At 37.6% G+C, this 26,906-nt stretch overlaps 1 protein-coding gene across 26 annotated transcripts in view; it reads left to right on the forward strand.

Moving 5' to 3' along the window:
• Positions 1 to 26,906, forward strand: part of ERC1 (ELKS/RAB6-interacting/CAST family member 1) — a 384,984-nt gene that overhangs the window by 142,965 nt on the left and 215,113 nt on the right. For 18 of the 26 annotated variants that reach the window (XR_002344314.1, XR_002344307.1, XR_002344308.1 and 15 more), the window contains 2 exons: positions 7,641 to 7,652; positions 13,879 to 14,014. Coding sequence is in view for 15 of the 26 variants with exons in the window: in XM_021092972.1 (XP_020948631.1) it covers positions 7,641 to 7,652; positions 13,879 to 14,014 (148 nt within the window). In the remaining 11 variants the exon portion in view is untranslated. The remainder of the gene's footprint in view (positions 1 to 7,640; positions 7,653 to 13,878; positions 14,015 to 26,906) is intronic. The other 8 variants (XR_002344310.1, XR_002344309.1, XR_002344316.1 and 5 more) reach the window with 1 other exon arrangement.

The raw sequence follows: 26,906 nt of genomic DNA on the forward strand, positions 1-26,906 counted from the left end.
TCCGTGGTCCACAGGTACAGTTTCTTTCCTTGGGAAACCTCATTCCTGCTCTTAGGGCCTTCCAAAAGATTCAGATATGCCCACTTTATCTGCGAAAATCTCTTTTACTTAAATGGGTTAGAGGCTTTATATCTGCAAAATGCATTCTTAACGAGATCTAGATTACTGTTTGATTAAATTAACTGGACACTACAGACTAGCCAGGTTGACACCCTTCAAGATCATCACCTGGTGGTTCTGGATAGTTTCCATAGATCAATTCAAGGAAGAAAATAATAATAAAAACAAACCTAGAGGTTGACATGTCTTTATACAAATAGATAGATATAGATTAGCACGAGGAACCCTAAATGTAAATTGAATATTTCTCTTCTAAAGTGAGCATATTAGAGTCTCTGTTTAGGTTTATAATGAATAGCCTTTGGCATACTGTTTAAAATGTTTAGTACTGTAGACTGATGGAATTCTGGTATTAGTATCTTTTCAGCCTCCTGAAAGAATTGCTTAATGTCTCCTCTTTGACTTAAGTTCCGTCTAGCTAAATACTCCTGTTGTACTGGTATACTGGGAGCACTGTCCCTTGTACATAATTCTGATACAGAAACACTAATGAATCTTCAGAGTTTGGTGTTTGCACTGAAAAACCTCATTTTACTCTAATATAAGGTTAGATTAGATTCAGTGTCCCATCTAGAAACTTTTACGTTTAAAGAATGGCAACCATCTTCTGATTTTTTTTTTTTAACATGATTTAGGTATCAAGGATTGCCTTTGGTTTATCCAAGTTAGGAATTTTTGGTGATTGAAGAATAATAGAGTCTACTATTGTGTACCCTAAATTTATGAAAAAGTTGGATTTACTATATCTCTTAATTTGTGGGAATATAAAAACTGAGATTTTCATGGATATAGATTTCATTTGAGGTTATGCTGTGAAATTTATCAGATGGATTAAAAGATGAGAAGAAGGGGCATACTTTCTTAAAGACATTTAACCTTTGAAAACCCTAAAGTTCTTTTTTATTCCTTATTCATTTTACCTGATTACTCTTCCCTTAAATATGTAACTGTAAAAACAGTACTGCTAAAAATTATGGTTTATAGTTATCAAGCTCTTGAGAGTAATATCCAATCTGTGAGTTTTTCTCTTCAAAACTCACTTTCCTCTTTGCCACAACATATACCCTTCCCTTCTTTATTAACTAATGAATTAATTTTTCTACTTTTGGAGGCTCTTATTTTCTGGTCACTGTTCTGGGCTCTGGGGCACAACAGGGAACAAAAGAAACAAAATCTCTGCCTGCAGGGAGTTTATAATATAGCCTCAGAAGACTGAGACTCCAACAAGGAGCAGTCCTCTCCTTTGGAGATGGTGCTGGCAGAGGCATTCTTCCACAGCTTGACAGTACTTAGAAATTTCAGTGACAAGATTTCAATTTAAGGTCTGGTTGAACTTTCCTGGGAGGTAGTACTTAGCATACTAAATTAGTGTGCCCCAGGACATAAAATTATCATAGAAAAGGGGCTTCTTTTTGAACTTAGGACCCTTAAGTCTGGTCTTTTAATTTTTGAGACCAATATTAAATGACAGTGGCTTGCTTGAGGGGTTATTTGGATGGAAAGCTAGAAGGTTATTTTGGATCCTACACTGCTAACTTTAGATCCTAGAACTTTAGTGTTGGTAGAGATATAAAATGGCAAGGGAAAACCAGGATAGTACACTACTACTGTAACTATTCTGAGAGCAAGAGAACCAGAGATCAGTGGTGTTATTCTCAAATATATATATATATATATATATATACACACACATATACATACATACATGCACATTTACACATTCTTGGGCAAATCCACTGGTGGCTCAGCAGTTAAGAATCTTGGCATTGTCACTGCTGTGGCTCTGGTTACTGCTGTGGCATGGATTCAATCTCTGGCCTGAAAACTTCCACATACCATGAGTGTGGCCAAAAAAAATAATAATGAAGTAAAGCACAGCAAATATTAGGAGGAAACTTAGTTTTTCCACTTTGTGATGGTTAATAGTATTTTCTTTACTAATCGTATTTTCTAGACCTCAACTAGAATTATAAGTTCTAGGCTTTTACATCATGATTAAACTTAAATTTTGTGGACTGGCAAGAAGATTCAACCTGTGCTTATGTTCCCAAGGGAATTATATTGTGATTACAATTTTTAAATAAAATCATTACAACTGATTTTATTTAAAAAATTGGCATATGATCAGTTCATAAGATTTGGAGCTACTTTAGTTGATTTTTTTTTAAAAAACAGGGTAGGAGTTCCCACTGTGGTTCAGGATATGGCCTTTCAAGGCGTTTGTTTGGTTTTTGGTTTTTTTTTTTGTTTTTTTTTTTTGGCTTTTAAAGCTTACTAGTATCTGGAATTTTATGTTATGAAAATGGAGTTGTTTTTATTTTTATAGCTGCACCTGTGGCATATGGAAGTTCCCAGGCCAGGGGTCAAATTGGAGCTGCGGATGCCAGCTTACACCACAGCCCCTGCAACACTAGATCTGAGCTGCATCTGTGACCTACACTGTAGTTTACAGCAATGCTGGATCCTTAACCCACTGAGCAAGGCCAGTGATCAAACCCACATCTTCACAGAGACAGTGTTGAGTCCTTAACCTGCTGAGCCACAATGGGAACTTCAGAGTTTATTTTATTTTATTTTATTATTTTACTTTATTTTAATTTAATTTAACTTTAATTTTAGTCTTTTTAGGGCCACACCCACGGCATTTGAAGGTTCGCAAGCTAGGGGTTGAATTGGAACTGCAGCCGCTGGCCTACGCCACAGCCACAGCAACGCCAGATCCGAGCTGCATCTGCGGCCTACACCACAGCTCATGGCAACACTAGATCCTTAACCCACTGAGCAAGGCCAGGGCTCGAACCTGCATCCTCACGGATGCTAGACAGATTCTTTTCTGCTGAGCCACAACGGGAACTCCTGTTTTTATTTTTTATTAATCTTTTAAGATGTGTTGGCAAACTTGAACTAGTTTACAGGATGATATTTCCAACTTTTGGTTTGATGTTAGTAGATTTAACCCCCTGTTTTCTTTAAAAATGGACCTTAGAATTAGGAGATGAATACTTTTTGGTTATCTATTTTTTCTTAGTATTTTTCTCTTTGACCAAAATTTTCTTTCTCCTTATCCATTTGTGGGAATCTGATTTCTTTTAACTGTTACCTTTTGGGGGGAAAAAAAAAAGCTTCATTGAGCTCCCTTAGGTAGTAATTTATCTTTGTCTTTCTCTCTCTTTTTTTTTTTTTTTTTTTTGGTGTGTGCTTTCTTATGGTATCTATCACATTCTTTCTCATGACCGTGCATTGCTGTGGGCCCAAAAAATGCATATGTTAAAACATGGATACACAGTTCCTTTCTCATTTTACTATCGAATCATCCCACATTTCTTCCCTTTTATCATCCCATCACCCACATATTCAGACTTTTGATCAGGTGAAGATTTAATAGTCCCTTATACACTTGTTTGTTATATTGAATATATACTTATATTCATTTCTTTTATATGTTTTCAATATGTTTGCCATTGTAATATACTTTTCTTTCTATAAAAATATTAAGTAAATTCATAGGTATTAAATATTCTTATTTAATATAATTTAATGGGATCACTTTTCTATCCGCAGGTTAAACAAGAGTAGATAACCTCTCTCCTGTTACAATGAAATACCGATGCTTTTTTTTTGTTTGTTTTTTTGTCTTCTTTCTAGGGCCGCACCCACGGCATATGGAGGTTCCCAGACCAGAGGTCTAATTGGAGCTGTAGCTGCCAGCCTGCACCACAGCCACAGCAATGCAGGATCCAAGCCGCGTCTGTGACCTACACCATAGCTCATAGCAACGCCAGATCCTTAACCCACTGAGCAAGGCCAGGAATTGAATCCACAACCTCATGGTTCCTAGTTGGATTTGTTAATCACTGAGCCACGACGGGAACTCCTGAAATACCAATTCTAATGTTTACTTTCACATTTTAACATCTCTGAAACTGGGATACATGAATAAATAATGCATTATTTAATTGGTGTATCTATTCTCTATTTCTTAGTAATACATAAAGTAATGGTACATATTCTATCTTTGGCAAATTGATCTTGAAGATATGTGCAAAGAGAGTGAATGAAATTGTTCCAGTGAACGTGGGAGTAGAAGATCGTTTTTCCAAATTAATATTATTTTCTCATGTATTCCTTTATTTATTTTTATTTTTTTTAGGGCTGCACCTGTGGCATATGGAGGTTCCCAGGGTAGGGGTCTAATCAGCTGTAGCCACTGGCCTAGGCCACAGCCACAGCCACAGCAACTTGGGATCCGAGCCCCATCTGTGACCTACACCTCAGCTCATGGCTGTGCGGGATCCTCAACCCACTGAGCAAGGCCAAGGATTGAACCCGAAACCTCATGGTTCCTAGTTGGATTCATTAACCACTGAGCCACAATGGGAACTCCCATATTCCATTTTTAAATATGAGTAACCGAATGACTGTGTTTAATATTATAATTAGATATTTGACTGTTGAAACCGCACCCTGAAAGCTTATTTATTTAGGTTGACCTAAAAAATGTTTTTGACATTTTCATTGGAAAAATGATTGTTTTATGTATGTGATTTTATACTGCTATCACAATATATTCAGGCATCTAATCTAAGCGCAGTATAATCTGAAAATATAAACCTGCATATTTAGTCTTCATATTTGTAAATATTTTTTCTGTGAAGAAATCCTAAATTGATCATTCAGCTTAATGTCTTCAGAAATCTTCCTTATAGAAATTACTGTTAACTTATATATAGCTTTGACATAAACTAGTATACAGTTCATGAAGAAAGTGGTTCCTTAAAGGATTTCCTTAAAGTCTGTGGTCATGTTATCTTTGATCCATGAAGTGCAGTGTTGGAGAATGTCGTCCTGATGTAGGGGGATAAGAGCAGCAGTGACTGTGGTGGTCGTATGTTCTTGCTTGAGGGAGAATGGGTTGTGTTTTTAAAAAAAGGAAAGAAAAAGGAAAAGCGGAATGCTTAAAAGAGTGTTGTAACTGAAGACGACTGGTTCTTTATCTGATCCTGCTTGCTTCAGCTTGCTTTCTGGGGAAGCTGCTTGTTTGTTTTTTCTTCCTCCTCAATGAATTTCACTGTTAAGATTTAAAAGAAGAATAGGAGTTCCCTTCATGGCTCAGCAGTTAATGAATCTGACTCTGGTATCCATGAGAATGCAGGTTCCTGGCCTCGCTGAATGGGTTAAGTATCTGGCGTTGCCATGAGCTTTGGTGTAGATCACAGATGCAGTTTGGATCCTGCATGGCTGTGGCTGTGGCATAGGCTGGCAGCTGTAGCTTCAATTTGACCCCTAGCCTGGGAACCTCCATATGCCACAGGTGCAGCCCTAAAAAAAAAGCAAAAATAAAAAAAAAAAAGAATAAATAACACAGCTTTAGACAGTCAGTTCATTTAAGCCATCTTCCCAAAGTTTCTTGTGGGCACAGCACCTTATAATTTGTTATTACAGTCTTGATAGAAATTTATGTATAGTAGTTGCTTTGTTTCTACTTTAAACTGTAAACATTAGAATATATACTGTCAGGAATTCCCTTGTGGTGCAGTGGGTTAAGGATCTGGCATTGTCACTGCAGCAGCCTGGAGTCGCTGCTGTGGTGCAGGATCAATCCCTGACCTGGAAACTTCCACATACTGCAGGCATTGCTTAAAAACAAACAAACAAACAACAAAAAAAAAACAGTGCATCCGTCCTTCCGTCCTTCCTTCCTCCCTCCCTCCCTCCCTCCCTTCCTTCCCTCTTCCCTCCCTCCCTTTTTTTGCTGCCCTTCAGTGTATGCAGTTCCCTGGCCAAGGATCAGATCTGAGCCACAGTTGTGACCTACGCCACAGCTGCAGCAGTGCCGGATCCTTTAACCCACAGTGCGGGGCCAGGGATCTAACCTGTGTCCTGGTGCTGTAGAGGTGCCATCAATTCCACTGTACCACATTGGGAACTCCTATACCATTATTCTATATGCAGTTTTTTTTCTCCTAAATTTATTTCCGAAGAACTAAAGTTTAATGCCAAAGTGAAATATGGCTCCAGAACCATAAACTGAGTATAAAAAGATTCCTAAGATTGCTCACTCTTGGCGGAAATAAGCTTAATATGTTTTTCAAAGACTTTCCCATGTCTCATATAAAGCCTTGCATCCATCTGTGTGAGACTTTAGTGAGTGTCATTGATGATCCAAAATTACTCTAACTTAATGTGTCATAACCAACAAAAATAAAAGAGACCATGGGAACAGCCATTTAGAGATTGGCCTCTCTTTGACTTTGAACACTGTCTATGTTTTGAACTCTTTTTCAAATGCCAAAAGATCCATGGATTTTTGTAGATTCCCTTTAGGAATCTGTAAGCATCATAGGGAGATAAAGAAGATGTAAGCTTGTCATAGGATGTCACCCAGGAGATGTGTCAGCACACTTTGATTCCTGTCCCAGATCTACTTGCTGTGTGATTGTGAAAAATTTTGTTTGTCATTTTGTTTCTCTGTGTTTCATCTCTTTTATCTTATACAATGGCAATAAGTCTTGTCATCCTTACCTTTTATTACTGACAATGACTTTTTTAAAAACTCTAGCTTTAGCACTTGAAACATTAAAGTACAAATTGAAATGGTGCTTGCAGTCAAGAAATAAACCTCTTGTTTATTTAAAAAAAAAGAGGAAAGAAAAAAATGGATACTGATGACATTGGCTGTTATCTAAGTATTTGGAGGATAATACTAATTTCAGTGAAATTGATTAATTTTTTAAGAGGGAAACTGCTTGTTATTATGAAAAGCAATAATGAAGCCCAGAGCTTCATGCTAGGGTAGGCATGGTAAGCATGGCTGCTTTGCATCTGTTTCTGCTGAGTGCTTTTGGAAATGAGTTGATGTTTATAGAGCCATATATTCCTCTTCATTATTGCTTTTAGATTGCACCATTTGGGGTGGATTTGATAGATTTGGAATGACAAATATTGATTGTAATTAGAAAAACATTATTCTTACATTTGAGAAAATTATTTTAAACTTTTCCAAACGGATAAGAGTCTGTATTCTATAGAATAATGGAGGCTGTCTGTGTTTTTCTGCGTTTGCTCATGGATAACTTAGGTCCAAGAAATGGACTGGGGTGGGTAAAGGAGTAGCCACTTCTAAAATGAGTATGCATAAAACTGAGCTGACTCAGGTTGTAAAATCACAGCTACTTACATGAGGAGGGGAGTAGCTAACCTTTTCTTCTTTTCCTTTGTGTTTAAGAAAAAACTTTTTTCCTGTCCCAGGAAATGGTAAATTTTAGACAAAATTTGTTCCTTTAGAAACTTACGTTAAGGTATAATGGTGTAATCTAATACAAAAATACACTTGTTGAAAATCTGGAATTACTAATTTTTGGTGCCTGTGCAGAATCTGTGTGACTCCTTTCCCTTCTCCAATCCTGTGCTTTGTGTTTTTGTCTATGTCTATGAATAATATTATTTCTGAATATTGCCCTTATTAATTCTTTCAAACTTTCTCTTTCACATTTTCTTCCTGGATTTGCTGTTTCCTTCAGTCTCACTTCAAGGTCAGTATGCTTGTCCTAAAACAAAGATAAATAACAGAACCTTTTATACTAACATTGTATTGAACTCTGATAAGCAGCTGAAATGATATAACTTATTCTGGGAGCTAAATGTTTAGAAATTTAGTTATGAGTACATAAAATGTTAAGAGTTTTAGATTTATTGAAAGAGTGGCTTCAGAGTTCTATGCTTCCAAACATAGGGTAATCAGAAAGCAAGAATCAGACGGACCAGGTTTTGACTGAGAGAATTAAAATGAAAGGAGGCCACCAAGGGAATTGGGAGGTAAAAATATTGCTTTAATTATAGTTTCGCCAGATATTCTGGCTTTTATATTAGCAGGTAAAGTGCAGCATGAATGAGGGAGGGAAGATTGCCACAGTCAATGGATGTGTGTAAGAACCTTTGCATTATTTCATGTACCCTTTCAGTTTGGGGCTTGTTTTGTGATTCTGCGGAAGGATAGAACTGGTAGAACAAAAACAACCACCAGAGCTGCTGTTTGTGTGTGAGAAGCTTTACATGGTTTATTTCAGTTGATCTTCCTGGCAAGTATGTGGAGAGGTTTGTTGTTTCCACTTTTTAGATGAGTAACACAAATACAGAGTCCACTAAGTAACTTGTTCATTTTCATTAGTAAGTAAATTAGTAAGAGAAACTGGCAGAAAACAGTCAGAAACCTGCATTTTAAGTTAATAATGTTGCACATGAGCCATGGCAGTAAATTAAAGTGTGAGAATTTCTGATAGAGTTCGGGAAATGGTATTGTTAATACCGCGTTACCTAGCAGCTACTTTCTGATAATGTTGACATCGTATATATTTACTGTCTGTGAAAGCACTTGTCTCTGTGATTCTCACAGCTAGTGTGTGTGTTACATAGGCCAGATTATTACTCTGAGGAGGAACTAAGATTAGGGAACATGATTTCTCTAAGGTCAACCAGCTAGTAAGTGATGGTACTTAGATTTGAAGCCAGGTATTGTCACTTCAGCCTTGGGGCTCTTTATATCACATGCACTCTAGCTAGGACATAGAGTATGAGCTGTGGAGTCCCAGGTAGATTTTCTTAGGTAGATTTCTCATCTGTAGTTTTCTCATGTATAAAATTACAATAGTTATCTAATCTAAAGGTTGTTGTAAACAGTGAGGGAGTTAGTACAAGTAACATGTAGAACTGTGTCTAGCACAAGGTAAGTAGTCAGTAAATGGAGCTGTTACCATGACTTCCTTTTGCCTTCTCCATGGAGTCCTGTGTGATCAGAAATATCACAGCATGATTCCGGAGAGCTCAGGTCCTTGAAAACACCACACCGTACTGTCGATGCCTATCAGTATTAATAGAAAGTGCGAAGCAGAATGCCAGTGGAAAGTTGTATATATGTAGAAGATGAGAAAGAAGACATGTTTTTTTCTATAATGATAGTTTCAGACTGTTTTTCAAGTGCTAAAATTTCTTTTGTAGGTAGAAAGATGAAGTGGATACTTTTTTGGGGAGAGGGGAGAAGGGGCTCTCTTTCCCAGTTCTCCTGCCTAATATTTCTGCTCAATACTTAATCATATTTCTGAAAAAGTCCCCTTATCTTTGACTCTTTTAAAAACAAGCCATTTGGGCTGTAAGTATGTTAAAAAAAATAAAACTTTTGCTTCATAATTACTCACTAATCTATTCATGAAGGGGGTCTTCATTCAGACCCACATAGTCCTCTTCCTTCTCTGCATGTATCAGTGTCTCCACATGCCTGTCTTCACTCATCTTCACTTTGCCTCTGTCACTGGAATTAATGTCCCAGCTCTGTTCTGAGGCTAAACTTTCTCTTCATTGCTTCTCTCTGTCCAGCTTTCAAAACCTTGTCCATAAATTGAATCCTCCTCCTCCTCATTTCCCTCAAATATAAAACCATACCCTAGTTTTCCCCTTCCTTCAAAAGACATGTACACAGTCCTTCCAGTTTCTTTTCCTTGGTTTCAGCCCACTACAGTCTCTTACTTTTGCGTTTTACTTTTTCTTTTCTGTTCATTTGCACAGTTTAAAAGAATCGTTTATGCTCCATGCCTCCACATTTACACTTCCCATTTATTTTCCCAGCCAGTGGAATTTGGATTCCTCTCTCACTGCTGTGCTAACATTGCTGCAGTGATGTACACGCTACCAAATTTAATAACCTTGTTTGTCTTGGGCCTACAAGCCTGTCTGGGGTGTTAGATTATTGACTAGCTCCCTTCTTTTAAGAAACTCTTCTTTTGTAGTTTATTGTTTCCTGCTAGTTCTCTTACCACCTCATTGACGGTTGTTAGCTTATTTTTCTTTTCTTCTTTTACATGTTTCTTAATTCTTGGTCTATCTCATCTTCTGTTTAAAAAATTCTTTTTTCACCTACATTATTGGTCATCTGACTTGTTACCACCAAAGACTCTATTTTGTTTTGTAAATATTTTTATGGAACTCCTATTTTGAATAAACCATATTCATTACAGAATAAGAAGAATATTACAGAATATATAGAAGAAATCTTACAGTGTTTGCAGTAAAAATAGCAAGCACAGGAGTTCCTGTCGTGGCTCAGCAGAAACGAATCTGACTAGCATCCATGAGGATGCAGATTTGATCCCTGGCCTCTCTCTGTGGGTTAAGGATTCAGCGTTGCCATGAGCTGTGGTATAGGTGGCAGACTCAGCTCAGATCTGGCTTGGCTGTGGTGTTGGCCAGCAGCTACAGCTCCAGTTTGACCTGGGAACCTCCATATGCCATGGGTGTGGCCCTAAAAAGACCGAAAAAAAAAAAAAAAAAAGGCAAGCACAAGTACTTCATTTTCAAGTATTTTTCCAATTTTCTACTCTAAACAAAGCAATTTGGGTAGCACTTAAGTACCCAAGTCTGAAAACAGTTCAGCTTTAGTAGAAAAATAACACAAAGATTTTTGTCTTATGTTTGGAGGACTGTCATTTAATTTAAGCTTCAAGTGCATTCCTATTTTTACTGGGAAGTTTTATCATTTTGTCCTATATTTTGTCTTTTGCATGACAGGTTTTGGTCTGATTGTCTCTAAACAAAACCTCATAAAATGCTCCAGAAGAATTTGTCTATGGAAGTCATTGGTGTATACATAGTTCTCTGAGTTACAAGTTATGTTAATTATAATATTGTTAGCTGGTTCATTTTTTCATAGTTTTTACTTTAGCAGTAAATGCCATTATACAATACTTATTTCTAAATACGTTTTTTTCCAGCTAATAAAAGATACAGTAAGTTGTGTTTTTCCAGTGGCAAAGATTATTTTGGCTGTAGTATATTAAAAGCCTTCTTTAGGAGTTCCTGTAGTGGCTCAGCAGGTTAAGAACCCAGCTAATATCCATGAGGATGTGGGCTTGATCCCTGGCCTTGCTCAGTGGGTTAAGGATCCAGTGTTGCTGTGAGCTGTGGTGTAGGCTGGCAGCTACAGCTCCAATTTGACCCCTAGCCTGGGAACTTCCATATGCCTTGGGTGAGGCCCTAAATAGATAAAAAAACAAAACAAAACAATCAAAACCACCCTCATTTATTCCCGACTGGAGTTTAATGCAGTATTTTTTTTTCTATATAGAAGCATTTCATCATTTTAATTATGATTTTGCCAAATCAGATTGAATATCTCACCAAGAGAGTATGTTATTGATGTTTTGAGATTGAATTGAATGTTTAGATGACTTCATTACATGACCTTAAGGAAGATACTTAACCCTTCAGTGTTTGTTTTAACTAACTGTTTTGTGTAAATAATGACACTTACCTATAGTGTTTTTTATTTTAGTGTTCCCCACTAAGCTTTTCCATTTTGAATAGCTTTCTTTGTTTCTATTTCTCCCTTGTCCTCCCCTGATGTCCTCTGTCCCCCTTTCCATTCAGTACAGTGCAGAGAGATTTTATTTAGAGTGTGGATAACTGAAGAGTCACATTCAGTATCCTTAAACACACATCTCTTCCATTCTTGTTCAGTGACATTAGCCCCAGAGAATGAGTACAAAGAATTAATTCCATGTACACATGAAAAGAAATAATTCAGTCCAGAATTCATCCTTTTTATTATATGGCAGCCCTTTTTGGCTAAAGGTAAGACGTTTAGGAAGTGAGACCTATAAATGTCAACTCTTTCACTCTTAGATCTAAACAGATTGACCTAAGTATTATGTTTTATTTAGCAGTGACCTTTAGCAGTGACTGTTTTCACCACAACTGTTTGGAATCTGTGGGATACCTCCTACTTGCTGTGTTAAGACCAGAGTCCCTATACTGTTCTGTAATAAAGGTTAAATACTTTATATCTTGCTAAATACTTTATGTCTTGCTCAGATGCATTCCTCTTGTTATGATCTCTTTCATCTAGTTTGTTGAAAGAGTTCTTCTTTGATTTCTAAAATCTAACTTGGTCAAACAACCGTTTCTCTGCACATTTTAGAAAAATTTTTTCATTGTTAACTAATACTAGTCAGTGAAACCTCATCAGATGTCATTCACAAAAAGAAGTCTGAGAGAACTGTGAGGGCGTAATTTTTTCTTATTTTTTTAGCCAGTTCAGGAATTTATAGGCCCAAGAGCATTTCTGACCCTCTGAGATCTATTTATAAGGATCTATTCATGGACAAGAGTTTATAATCTGGGGGAATGATGTGTTGTTGTTTTTGTCTTTTCGCCATTTCTTGAGCCACTCCTGTGGCATATGGAGGTTCCCAGGCTAGGAATCGAGTCGGAGCTGTAGCCGATATAATATGTTTTATAAATATTGGGACATACTTATACTAAAATATTATTTATTGTTCTTCTAAAATTCAGATTTGATCAGATGCCCTGTGTTTTTATCTGATGAACCATGATATAGTTTGGAGATAAAACAACTTTTATACAGTGTGTAGTGAGAGGAAAAACTTACCACAGGCTATCATTACCTGTTTGAAAGGATGTTAATTATATATAAACCATGCTTCAGTTTATTAATGCAATTTTAGGGTTCAGTTAGATTCTTTTCTAGCTGTTGCATCCCTCCACCCCACACAGCCCCTGGCCGTGATACCCCTTTGATTTGTTTCCAAAAGATTGGAAATCTGATTCTATCACTTCCCTACATAAAGTCTTACACGCTTAGTATAAACTACAAATTCCTTGCTGAGCATGTTATAATTATTTGGCTTTTGTTACCCTTGGCTTCCTTTTTCTGTTTTGCTGCTCCAACTTTGAGCTGTAGTCACACTGAATGTGGCTTTCCTCCAGCAGGACACCTTCTCCTTTTATCGGCGCTTTATTCCTGCTGTTCTCCCTACCCTGCGACCTGGGCTAATCCCTGAGGAAAGTTCAGAGGGAGATCATTTTCCAGGATACTTTTCCTGATCACCATTGCCACCTTTTCCCCCTTTATCCTGAATTTGCTTGGGTGCCTGGGAGGTATTTGAGAGCAGAAACTATTTTTATTCATGGATCGATATTCCTTGTGTTTGATACATGAGACAAATACTGTCTACTTAATAAGTAATGCAAATGTGAAGAGCTTAGCAGACTGTGAAAGCTTAGACACAAGTAGATCCTCTTGCAGTCCAGAGCCCACTTTCTCCTGGAAGTGCCTTAAACGTATTTTCTAATTGGCAGTCATGATTACACCCTTTGGTGAGATTAGTCTTATCTACCTTTGGCCTTGCATTTGGTCGAGTTTTCTTATCTTAGTATGGAGTTGAAGAGGGAGATTCAGAAGGAGATGCAATGACCTGTTGCTTAAGCTGGATCCCTAGATTGTTATGTCATTATTTATATATATATAAATAATATATATATGTTATAGATAGCCTTTTGAAGGTTTGAAATATTTAATAACAGTAAAATTAGCGTTGTATTACAAACCTTTCTTAATCAGCCTTTCTAGTTTCATAACATTGATGTCAAGAGACTGTTTCCATTTGTCCAACAAAAAGCTTTGAATTGGTTTCTTTTTTCTGCTGTGTCACACTATCCCGTGCCTTTTTTGGTTTTCTAATTTCATTGTGCTGCATAAAGCACATGCTTAAATACATGTTCCTAAAACATCCGTGTGAACAGTTTGCTACCCTTAGGAAAGAGGTTGGAAGCATTGGGAGGATTTGTAGCAGGAACTCTTTGTTGGTTTTTAGCCATTCCTTGGTGTCAAGTGATGTAAGTTGGGGAAAAAACACAATCTTTCCTGTGTATATATATGAAGAGCTTGATTTTTCTGCCCCTTGTATGTAGGCAGGTGAAAGACCAGAATAAGAAGGTGGCCAATCTGAAGCACAAGGAGCAGGTGGAGAAGAAGAAGAGTGCCCAGATGCTGGAGGAGGCTCGGCGCCGGGAAGATGACCTCAATGACAGCTCACAGCAGCTGCAGGTGAGCTGAGCAGACCGAGCCCTGGGGGAGCAGCTTCCCCTGCCTGCCTGTGCCTTCTCTCTCCATTGCTTCCTCCTTTCCTCTTTCTAACCCTGCCTGCTGCCTGGCTCTTACACCAGCTGTTTAGAAGTAAAGGATTGGCTTTAAATAGGAAAGGCAAGTTCCACTCCACAGCTTTGTGAGAAAACCTCAGCCTAGGAGAAAGCCGTCTTGCCTCAGGGTGACCACGCTTGTTAAGCTCAGGGTTCGTGTGATGAGCGGGTTCTGTGGAGCCTCTGGGTGGTCAGCATAACTGCTAGCCATTTTCCTTCATTTAAGTGTGTTGCTAATCTAGTTTTGTGTCTGACTTCTATTTCCATTCTTCCTTTCCTCCCCCATCTTTCTTTCTTTATTTTTTTTCTTAATTTTCATTAGAGTATAGTTGGCTTAAATTTGAATTGGTTTCAGGTGTACAGCAAAGCGAATCAGTTTTTTATATATATATATATATATATATATATATATATATATATATATATACACACACCCATTTTCCCCCATATAGATTATTATAAACTGTTGTTTCCTCCACTCTTTCTTACCTTTTTTTTCTCCCCTTTCCTTTTCTTACTTTTTAAAAATTCAACTTAACATATTTCACAGTCATACAAGATGTATAAAAACAAACTTTTTTACTTCACTGGAGAAATAATCAATGTTCCCGTTACTCACAAGGTTAACTCAGACTCAGTAACAGTAGTAGCAGTGACTGTATAAGTGCTGGTGCTTGAAACTAGGGCCTGGTCGTTTGTTGTTTCTAACCTTCATTAATCCAGTGAGGCAGATGGGTTTTGCACATTTTACAGATGAGGAAATTATCTCAGAGAAATTGCATTACTTACCTAAATGCACACAGGTTTCTAAATGGCTCAGCCATGATTTTAACTGGGACTTCTGGATCTCTAGTCTGTCAGAATGAATGTTTTTTAAGTTTCAGGGAATACCACAGATTTAGAAATCTCTAAAATTTCTGCTAAGGCTGCTAGACACTTGCAGATTGTTTTCCTCTCGTTACAGTTGCTAATTGGTGTGGTAGAGTGTTTATACCATATTGTGTGGGCACCAAATCTTCACCGGAGAGATTTGAAAAAGTTATTATTATATTATGTAGAAGTCATTTTTAGGCTTTATAATTCATTATTGAATTCATTTCAGACATGAAAATCTGACTTTTTAATTCCTTTTTCATTCCTCTTTTAAATAACTTTTACTTATTATAAAATACATGCTTCTTACAGAAACAGTATAAATTTCCTCAAATGTACCAACTTTTAAAAAAAGCAGCATACCAGTTTTTCCTCACCCTTGCCAGTAACAGTTAATGGCATAAATTTTCTTCCTCCTTTTTAATTTTTTATTGCCAATCTGATGGGTGGAAAATATTTAATTTTTGATTTAATTTATATTTAAAATCTCTGGTTACCAGTGAGGCTGAGTATTTTTTCATGTCTTAAATGTTCATTTGTTTATTAATATAACTAAAATTTTCTCTTCTGTGGTGCCTTTTTCCTTGTGGATTTTTTTGCTTAGTTTATCCCTGTTTTGAGAACATATAAATGTTTACCTATAAATTTTTGTTTTTTTGCCTTTTTTTTACCTTTTTATTTTTTTAGGGCAGCACTTGCGGCATATACACGTTGCCTGGCTAGGGGTCGAATCAGAGCCATAGCTGCTGGCCTTCACCACAGCGACAGTAACTCAGGATCTGAGCTGCGTCTGCGACCCACACCATAGCCCACGGCAGCGCTGGATCCCTGACCCATAGAGTGAGGCCAGGAATCAAACCCCATCCTCATGGATTCTAGTCAGATTTGTTTCTGCTGCGCCACAACAGGAACTCCTACCTATAAATATTTTTAAGTTGTTTTGGGCTTTTTGGGGCTGGGGGGGTTGGGGGGGCACTTGATGTGGGATCTTAGTTCCCAGGCCAGGGACCATACCTGTGTGACAGTGATGAAAGTGATAAATCCTAACCACTAGACCACCACGGAATTCTCTGGGCTTTTACTTTTTACTTTTACTTTTTAAAAAATTAAGAAAAAAATTTTTATTATAGTTGATTTACAATGTTCTGCCAATTTCTGCTGTTCAGCAAAATGACCCAGTAATACATATATATTATATATATTCTTTTTCTCACATTATTCTCCATTCTGTTCCATCACAAGCGATTGGATATAGTTTCCTGTGCTCTGCAGGAGGATCTCATTGCATTAGTTATGCAGTAATGAAAAGACATGTCCCCTCCTCTCTGGAGCATGTTACCTCACAGAGGAGGAAATAATGATAAAACTAAGTGAATAAGCAAATAGAAATTACGAAGGTGCTTTAAGGAAAGAAACTGGGCGTGGAAAAGATCATGGGCAGCAAATTTAGATAGGACCATTGGAGACGGCTTCCCTGAGTATGTCATTAAGATGAAGTCTTAAAAAGCCATGTAAAAAGCAGAGGAAACAGTATTTAAAGTGGAGAGAATCCCTAAGGTAAGAAGAAGTTTGAGTGTGTGATGAGGAAGTAGAAAATAGGCAGGGGTGCCTGTTAATCATGCCAGACCTTGTAGGCTGTGATATGAAGTTTAGATGTTATAAATAGTGGGACGTTTTAAGTAAAGATAGACAAGATTTGATTTACATTTTGAGAGTACTGTTTCTGTGTGTGTATTTGTTTTGTTTTGTTTTGTTTTGTTTTGTAGTACTTGGAAACCTGGATTAGAATGCGATGAGTGGTTATGAGGAAAGTATATGACAGTAAATATGTCTTGTATACAATGTTAGGTATAACATTGTATACATAGGGATGATATGAGACAAACATGGTCCTTCCTCTGAAGGTGCTCAGATTATAGTAGGTGGCCCTTTAGTGACATTGAAGATGGAGGTTTTTGAGGCTCAGGAGAGAAAGAAGAGAGGGTAGACTTGAGATCTGCTATGTTTAGGTAGCATGGTCAGGAGTTTCTTGTGGATGGGAATGTGGGCACTGAGGGAGAGTAAGGAGTCGGGAATGGCGCTTCGGCCCCTGGCCTGGGTACCTGGATATGAGCTGATGCTCAGTGATAAGATGGGGCAGCCCTGACATGAGATAAGCAGGTTTTCCAGGGAAAGAGAACAAATCCATTTTCAAGGTGAAGGTATCAGTGAGACACCCTACTGGAAATTTGAGCCTAGTTAGATGTGTAGATGTGAAGTTTAGAGAAGTCTGTTTTATTAATTTTGGAGACTTGAGCTTAAAAATCATACCGAAATCCGTAAGAATCAAATACCATCTAGAGCCAACATGTTGACAGGAGAACATGGAGTTAGTACTGAGCCTTTAGGATCGTCACCATCTAGAGCTGGGGTAGAGTGGGAGAGGAAAGGAAAATGAAAAGGCCCTTTGTGGCAGGAGAAGAAAAAGAGAGTGCAGTATCATCCCCAAGGCTTGGGGAGCTTGATGATGCTGCTGCGCAGTGAGAGAGAGGACAGGCCTGTGTGTGGGCTGACCCAGTGTATCTAGAACTGTCAAGAGAGGACCTCGCAGCTCCCAAGGCTGGGGAAGAGGGCCTTCCATTCTGTCTGCCCTGTTGACCTTGGACCTAGTATATGGTCCCATATCAGTCCAGGTACTTGACCAGTTTTTCTTTCACACGCTCACAAAACTCACTACCCCTCACAAGATCTTTGGAATATTTCCTTAGGTATATATGTGACTGTTCTGTGATGTGTTTCCAGCATGGTTTTCATGTTTCCAGTATGTGTTTTCCAGCATACATACTAACATTTCAATTATTTTATAATCCTAGTTGATATTCACAAATACAGGACATGAATGATAAAAACAATGAGACACATTGGTGACCTTTCCTACTATCATGTTTTTCAGTTATAGTGCCTCTTCCCTTGACATTTTGCATTGCATTTTCCCAAACTTTGTTTCCCTTACTCAAGGATTTATCTCTGTATTGGTTAAATTCAGTACTGGGTTGTTTCATTAATATTTTCTGTAAGCCATGTTACACTGTAATTGGCTAAACCAGATTTCAGAATAATCTGTATTTGTCTTCAGTATACATTTATTGAGTACCCATTATGGAATGTCATACTGCTGAGTGACATGAATGCTTTGAGGATATAGAGATAAGTAAAATTTTTTTCTCCTCACAAACATTGCATATGCTTATTAAGCATTTTTTTCTGCTGGATATGTATAAAAAGTATGTTTTAGTGCAATTCATAAGTAATTACTGTATGAAGAACTGGAATTAGGTAAATCCCAGCAACAAAAGCCTCCCAAATAAGCATTATGCAGAAGCATAATCTTAGCTAATTTGACTGATGGTCATTTTGGGATTAGAAAAGCTTTGTATTGAAAGCCTATCCATCTTTTAATGTTCAGATCAAAATGTTCTCTCTCATGTAAAGCCTGTGTAAATCCTCGCAGGTGGAATTAATTATGCTTTGTGTTGCAATTCCTTTGTAGTTTGCTTCTGCTTTTATTTCAGGGCTTGTTTTTATCTTACTTTGTATTGTATGCTGTTAGTTTGTGTGTTGTTTCCCCCATATATTTGAGTTTGGGAATCCTGTCTTGGTACTTAGCACATTGTTGGTTCTCTCTAAAAATGTTTATTGATTTCAGTTGTATGGATAGATGTCAAGAACTCTCATTCATTCACAATCATTTTAGCCTGGCCTTTGGAGCTTCCCATCAGCCGAATCATTGAAGTATTTCTAGCCTGATTTTTAGGTGAGATACTCAGAGCATAGCTACTCTGTTTTATACAACCTGGGAGTGTTAGTGTTCTTTAAATACAGTTTATTGGTTTTCTTTTTTTTTTTTTTTTTTTTTTAGTTTATTGGTTTTCTAACTGATACTCTTCTACTTATGCTGAATCTTTTTCCTGGGATTTCTAGTTTTGCCACCTAAAATTCTGGCTTAAAATTAACTTTGGAGAGTTCTCTTGTGACGCAATGGGTTAAGGATCTAATGTTGTCACTGCAGTGGCTTGTGCCACTGCTGTGGCACAAGTTCAGTCCCTGGCCCAGGAACTTCCACATGCTATGGGTGGCAAGAAAAATTAACTTTTGTTGAAGAACTCTACCCTGTTCTTATTATCGTTCATCAGCCTATATGTTTAATTATATTTTATTATTTTATATTTTTCAATACATATTTTAATAAGTGCTCCTATGTGATATAATCATCTTTCTTTTTACCCTTTTGACTTGTTTATATCTGTCTTGGGTTAAGGGATATTTTTTAAATTTAAAACTTAGCCTTTCTTAATGTTTTATATAGGGTAGCTGTTCATTAGTTACAACTAATTATTGTTAAAAATAATAAAAAAGATAAAAATTTCATTAAAAATTTAAGTTTTGTATAATGATATTACATTTAGCATCCTTTTAACATAGGTTTCCCTTTTAGGGCCTTGCATATTTTAACAAAGGAAATGCCATCTTCCCTTGGTTCGGAATGTTTTATATATTTCCATTATTTCAGCAGTGACACTGTCTTTTGACAGAACTGCAAGTTTTAAGCAATTCTAATATGGCAAAGTAGACTGAATTGGGGGCAGGGACTCATATCAGTAGTGGTTTGGTGCTTTGTTTTTATTTATAACAGAGATGAGTATCTGAATTTAACCTTGAAAGCTGGTGCTGTCGGGGAGATTAATGGGACTGCTGAAAGAATGTTGTGGCTCTGTGAGTCAGCTCTCCTGAGACCAATGAATATTAAGAATAAAGTTCAAAGAAAGAAAAATAGAGATAGAGATAGCAGTAGGCAGTTTACATGTATTTAGACATATTCTCCTCTTAGGTGCAAAATCGATGAAACAGTTGTGTTTTTCTTTAAAATTGTATTTGAATCACTCTGCCTACCAAAAAAAAAAATTCTTCCATTTTGGCAAGAGATTTCTATTTCTTTCTGAAATGAAGACCACTCCTCCTTGTGTTTTACATTGGCCATGGGATAATTATTTAAGAAAACCTTTTAAAAAATTAAGATTGTCTGACATCTTTCTAAAGTAGTATATGATATTTCGCATGCCAGATACCTCTAATGTATTAATGTTCTTCTTAACATTAAATAAATTTTGTAAAAAATAAATTTTGGTTTCTTCTTAATAGTCCTTCTTTTTGGCCTATTTGAAGATTTAATTTTGTATCATTTCTTCCCTTTTTATTAATTTTTTCCTTAGGGCTTTTTCTATCTAGAGTATGAGCATAAGTGTGCTTTTATGGTAGTCTCAACAAATGTGAAATGGAGTTAGGATTACACTGGAAAAGTGTACATAGAAATCAGCATCTGTTTTTAAAACTCTGTGAATCATTGCTGAAATTAACTTGAAAGTTATGTTTTCTTGCAGATGAAGGACCTACTCTTATTGTTGGCGTGTATGGGACCTTTTAAAGCTTTTACCTTGAACTGTACCACTTTACTATTTAGAAAAAATCAAAACAAGTCTTAAAATTAAGAAATTCTGCCATGTTTGAAATATACTCAATGGATACTTTCCTCTCAGGCCAAAATTCAGTTCCTTTTGATAGCCAGTGAAAGTTATTGACAGAATGTTTATTGATAGCACGGTTGTGAAGCTATTAAGCTATTTCTTACAGTGAAATTTAGCCCTTACTCTTTGGGAGGTTTTAGCCACATCATTTGAGCTTATTCCAGGAATGTTCCCCATGAAAGAGTGAGTGGTTAAAGTTACCTTTGGCACTAAAATTCTTATAAGTACTAGGTTCTCAACTCAGTAAAATGAATGATTTAATCCTTTCCTTTGTGTCGTTGTGGAAACTCCTCCTTGGCTTTTGGAAAGTGAAGTCTCCAAAGAGATTCCTTTTATATTTGAGAGAGAGCAGAAGCAGACGTCTCCCTTTGCCAAGATCTTGAAGGCAAGAAAGCCCTCTTATGGACCAATGAGTTGTTTATTATACTAAGTAAAAGATAGTATCTATGGGATTTTTGGTAAAGACTTTGAAAATTTATGCTTGTTCGTTATAAGCATCACTAACCAGAGGAGACATGTCCTATGATTAGGTAAACCCCATGTCCTTGCCAGACTTCTGTTACCCACATACCAGAATTTTCAATATGAGAACCTGGCCGGTCAGTATGGGACATTTGTACCAGAGGTTCTGTAAAAGTTATTTATATAGAGCATCACTTTATGTGTTTATGTTTCCATTCTTTAAAGAAACTCACCTGCTTTTGTTTTGACTTTGATTTTTAACAGTTGAGGTTGTAACAGTTCTGTTTGAACTGTGAGAGATATTTGAGGGACTTTAAAGAGAGGCAGAAGAAAATAACTTTACATTTTAATCTAAAGTATTTCCTTAAAACAAAATGTAGTTTGTGTGTAACCTAAATCTCTTTCTGAAAGCTAATGTTAGACTCGCTTTCTTTTCTTAAAATTGACTTCATCAGTGCATCTGGCTTCAATTTTTTTCCTCCACTAAGCATCTGAGCAGTTGGTAATTGAATTCTGACATGTTGAATGATTTTAATGAAATCTTCTGCACGTGTCTGTATCTTTATGCTTGCGGGATAGGGAGGAGTGAGAAAAAATAAGCAGTGGGATTGAGGGTGGTAAAGAAGCACTGTCTCTTCACATTAAAGATAATGGATAGCAGTTAACATTAATATCTTTCAGGGCATGTTAAACTCTTTGGTAAGTGGTGTTTATTCCACAGGAAGTGGCTCTTAATATTAACCCAAGGGAATGACCTCCGTGACCATGGCAGAGCCAGAGCCGAGGCACGGGTTGACGTGGGAGGCTGTGTTTCCTGGGATGATTTACATGAAATCTGCAGTGACCTTCCTTCTGCTGAAAAAGGGAAAAGCTTAATGAGATCTGTCCTTATCATGTGATTTCTTTTTATGTTACTGTATTACTGAACCTTTTAATTTTGAGGGAGATGTTTGAAGAGAACAAAAAATTAACTTTTAATTCCTCTTTTCCTTTTGCTTTCATTATTGAATGTTCGATCTGAAGGAAGGGCATAGAGAGTAGAGTCATACAGCTGTAGTGGTATATAGCCAATGTTGACAGAGCCGAGGGCAGGAGGAAGAGTTCAGAGGAGTATCCTAGGACTGAGATTATGGGATTTGCTGAAGGGTCTGATCCAGTCTTGTTAAATTGCCTGACTGAAGTTAACAGCTGTCACAGCTTTTGTCCTGATCTCATTTGAATATAGGAGTTTTCTCATTTAAGGATTTGAGGAATTCTTTGGCAGCTTCCCATTTCCTCTCTCTTTCCCTCTACTGCCCCCCTAAAACTAGTCACCAAAACCTCCTGCTTGGAACCCTTTACTCTGTGAAGGACATGGTCTCATTTAATCCCAGTTAATAAGCAGAGTTGGCATAGTAAGTAGGCTTCAGTACCTAATCCAGTGGTAAGAAGACTAGTCTGTGTAGTTTTGATGAATGCAAACGTAATTTATAGCAGTTGAAGTAAAATTCTAAAGATAACTGCTTTCATTTTAAGTGATAGGAGCTATTTCAAATGGTAAAGCATATTCCTTTACTGTCTCCAGATAGCTATTTTAGTGAGTTGTCTGTAGTACAACTCACTATATTTAAATTTTGGGTTGCCTGAATTGGTTAAACCAAGTGCAAAAAAGTCCAAGTTGGAGCAGGTGAATGAAATTGAAGTCTCTCTCTCGTAGTCCTTTTCCCCCTAGGCTGCCATTTTAATGTGTTTCTTCCAAGTAATAAATGCTAAAATACTGATTAACTCCAAACAATGAGAATAAGCCTTCTTTTTGTAGTTTTAAATTAGACTCTTGTTCTTGGTAAATTTTGTAATCTACCCCTGTCTGCTTAAAGTGTAGAATTAATTATAATGAAAATTCATGAGGGATCAGGAGTTTACAGAGGGATTTATTCAGTGGGGCAAACAAGACTGAAGATTTCATTCTCATATTTTCTTAAAAACCTGGGTTGATTCCCCAAAGAAAGGAGCTTCATTAAAATGGGAAGAGTAAACTTAAAAATAAACCTCTAAATATTGACTCAATAACTTTTTTTTAGTTGAACTTTGATTGATTGGCATCTTGTTATATATTCTTAGGACTGAACTGTCATTGGATTTAGCTAGATTACTCTAATTTTTACCATAATTGCAAGACAACATCTCTCAAAACTTAGTCCAACTGCAGATTTTCTTTGAAATAATTCCTGACAGAATGCATATTTCGCTGATCTCATATCCAGTGATCATTTTGTAAAGTCTTCTTCATCATTTGTCTTCTGCATTTTGTAAAGTCTTCTTCATCATTTGCCTTCTGCATTTTAAGTATGTTTGAATTTTTCATTTTAATTTGGTGTCATCTAGGTTCCACTTTAATACAGTCTCATACAAATATTGTCTCTTTGTAGTAAAAGCTCTGTTATTTTTCTTTCAGAAGCAGTTTTGGTAATCATCGTTTTCATTCTTCATTGGTAATCCAGTTTTCTGGTACAGAGCTATATCCTTGGGTACCATAAAAACCATCTTTCAACATGGCCCCAAAGCATCCTTACCTCTTTGTATTCATAAGTTCTTGTGTGGCCCTCTCCCACATTGTGTAAAGATTAGTCTGTGTGCACAAAAGAGTGTCAGAAGTAATGGTGTGTGACTTCTGAAACTGGGGGTCGCAAGAGACATTGATGCCCTACCTTGCTCTCTCGGAGCTGAGGAAAAGTCTGTGCAGGGGGAATAGAGGCCCCTGGCCAGTGGTTATCACCTGCTTGCCAACCCTGTGGGATGAAGCAGAGGGCTGAATCTGACCAACATCTCAGCTGTTCCCCATGAGAGAACCTGGAACCAGCACTGTGAAGTTAAGCTGCTTTTTAGTTCTTGACCCACAGAAATTGTTATTTTAAGCTGCTAATAAGTACTGAGGTAATTGTTATATCACACTAAACAGCCAGTGTGGGCACTTTATATCCCAGGCATTAAAGTGATCTGCCATATACCTGAATTTTTTTCCCTTTCAATTCACAGTTTGATTTTCTCTGTTGGTAGAAGAGTAAGTGCTGAATTCGTTTTATTAACGTTATCACTGCAGTTTTTGACAGTGTTTGCCATAAGGATTCTCACCTATGTAACTCCTGTTTGTGTGCTAGTAGGTTATGAACTAAGTTTGTATAGAACATGGTGGATTGTATAGCCCCCCCCCTTTTTTTAAAGGGCTGCACCCCTGGCATATGGAAGTTCCCAGGCTAGGGGTTGCATTGGAGCTGTAGCTGCTGGCCTACGCCACAGCCACAGCAATGCCAGATCCGAGTTGTGTCTGTGACCTACAACACAGCTCACGGCAATGCTGGATCCTTAACCCACTGAGTGAGGTCAGCGATTGAACCACATCCTCATGGATACTAGTCAGGTTCCTTACCGCTGAGCCACAATGGGAAGGCCTGTGTTGCCTTTTATAGATGCATTTCCTATGTAAAATATGCAGCATTGTCCACTAGCAATATAATATGAGCCCATGTATAATTTTGCATTTTCTAACAGCTTCATTTAAAAAACCAAAAGGTTACAGATGACTTTAATTTTTTTTTTTTGGTCTTTTTGTTGTTGTTGTTGTTGTTGTTGCTATTTCTTGGGCCGCTCCCACGGCATATGGAGGTTCCCAGGCTAGGGGTTGAATCGGAGCTGTAGCCACCGGCCTACGCCAGAGCCACAACAACGCAGGATCCGAGCCGCGTCTGCAACCTACACCACAGCTCACGGCAACGCCGGATCGTTAACCCACTGAGCAAGGGCAGGGACCGAACCCGCAACCTCATGGTTCCTAGTCGGATTCGTTAACCACTGCGCCACGACGGGAACTCCAGATGACTTTAATTTTAATGATGTATTTTATTTTATCGACATAGCATCAATACAAAGATTATTAATGAGATCTTTTGCATTCCTTTTTTCAGATTTTTTAAAAAATGCATTCCCTTTTTTGGTGGGTAGTAAGTCTTCAGAATTCAGTGTGTCTTTGTAGCACATTTCAGTTTGGACACTTTTTTTTTTTTTTTTTTTGTCTTTTTGCTATTTCTTTGGGCCACTCCCGAGGCATATGGAGGTTCCCGGGCTAGGGGTCAAATTGGAGCTGTAGCCACTGACCTACGCCAGAGCCATGTCTGCAACCTATACCACAGCTCACAGCAACACCGGATCGTTAACCCACTGAGCAAGGGCAGGGACCAAACCCACAACCTCATGGTTCCTAGTCAGATTCGTTAACCACTGTGCCACGACGGGAACTCCCGGTTTGGGCACATTGTAAGTGCCCAGTAGCTTGCAGTGTCGCTAGTGGCTACTATGTTAGACAACACAAATAGTGTATTTAATTGAAAAGTTAAGACTTTCTTCCCAGTTTGCTGCAAATCAGTAATACCAATAAACAGCAGGAATGATGTTGGCCAGCTAAAGTAGGCATGTTACACCTTAACTTTAATCTCTTTCTACTTTCAGTTCCAGTAAGTCAGCCTTCTGCTTTCTGAATGCCTCAGATCCTTCATGCCTGTGGAATATCCCAGAGATAGAAGGGCTTAGGGATCCCAGAGTACCTATTTGGATTTCTCTAGAATTACAGACTCAGGATGGTGTAATTGCCTCAGGATTTATCTTGAAGAATGGTGAACGTGGACTTTTTGAAAGAGAAAATGTGATTAAGAATGTAAAGCACGTTTCAGGCCTTTAGTCTGTATCTGGAATCATCGGTCTTACTGTATAAGCCACCAAGAGGTACTTCGCAGGGCTTCAGCACACTGCCTGCTTCCCCAAGCTTAGGCCCGAGAGCAGAAGGGCAACAAATCTGCTGTGCTTCACAGTGTCTGAGGTCCACTGCTTTACGAGGTGGCACTGGCCCACATGTACTCAGAGAAGTTGGTGATCACTGTCACTTCTACTCGGTGTTCATGCATTGAGCAGATTAGAGATTTTCCTCTTCAAACCAAAGTGTGCTGTTAAGTATAGTGAAAATGAGCAGTTTTGTCACTAGAATTCTGTGTCCAACTCTGTGTGTGTAGGAAATGATTTGCACAGAAAAGGAGATGGGGGACAGTTTTCAAAGCTCTTGACTTGGTACTGTGTCTCAGTCATCAACTGTTGGGGTATTTAAGCTTCAGATATCTTCAGAATCTTTGGGGTAATAGCAGAACTTACTGCAACGTTATCATTCCTTTAAAAACTGTTCTCATTCGGTATATCCTGGTTACCCAAGACTGGAAAGGAATTTCTCATCATCTTTTTAACCTGCTTATGCCAGTTATTGGCATGAAGAAATTCACAGGACTTTTGAATAGAAAACTGAAGATCCCAGTGACTGAAAATTCATGCATTTTTTTCCTTCAACTTTATTTTTCTTTTTGCCATTGGCACTGAATTGATCCATTTGCCCAGTCAGCTCTTCTCTTTCCACAGTAAATAGTTAACCCACATGTTTGGAGTATCAGTATCTGAAATAGTCACCACATTTATAACTATTTCCAGAAGCTCTCTATATTCTTACTGATTTATTTGCAGTGGGTACTATTCTTTTAACATATTTTCACCTTTTCTTCAGAACAATATGTATTTACATGGTATACAAAGCAGAGCAGTACTGTGTGGTTCCTCTGCCTCATTCTGGTCTAACTTTGATTCCTGCTCCTCTGAGACAACCCCTTTCTCCCCTTTCAGTTCTTTCTTTTGCCATTTACATCTACCTTTCCCTTTGACATTCTTTTATCATTGTTTGATTATCTTTCTTATTTGGACATTAGTTATCCATTGACTTCTTACCATGAGAGATGAGGAATTAGCTTTTTTTACACAAAAGTCACTCCACACGCTTCCTTCTTTCTGTCTTTCCAAAACAGTTATTTTGCGTTATTGGACCAAGGCACATTGTCT

The sequence above is a fragment of the Sus scrofa genome, chromosome 5 (assembly GCF_000003025.6).
Source record: "Sus scrofa isolate TJ Tabasco breed Duroc chromosome 5, Sscrofa11.1, whole genome shotgun sequence".
NCBI lineage: Eukaryota > Metazoa > Chordata > Mammalia > Artiodactyla > Suidae > Sus > Sus scrofa.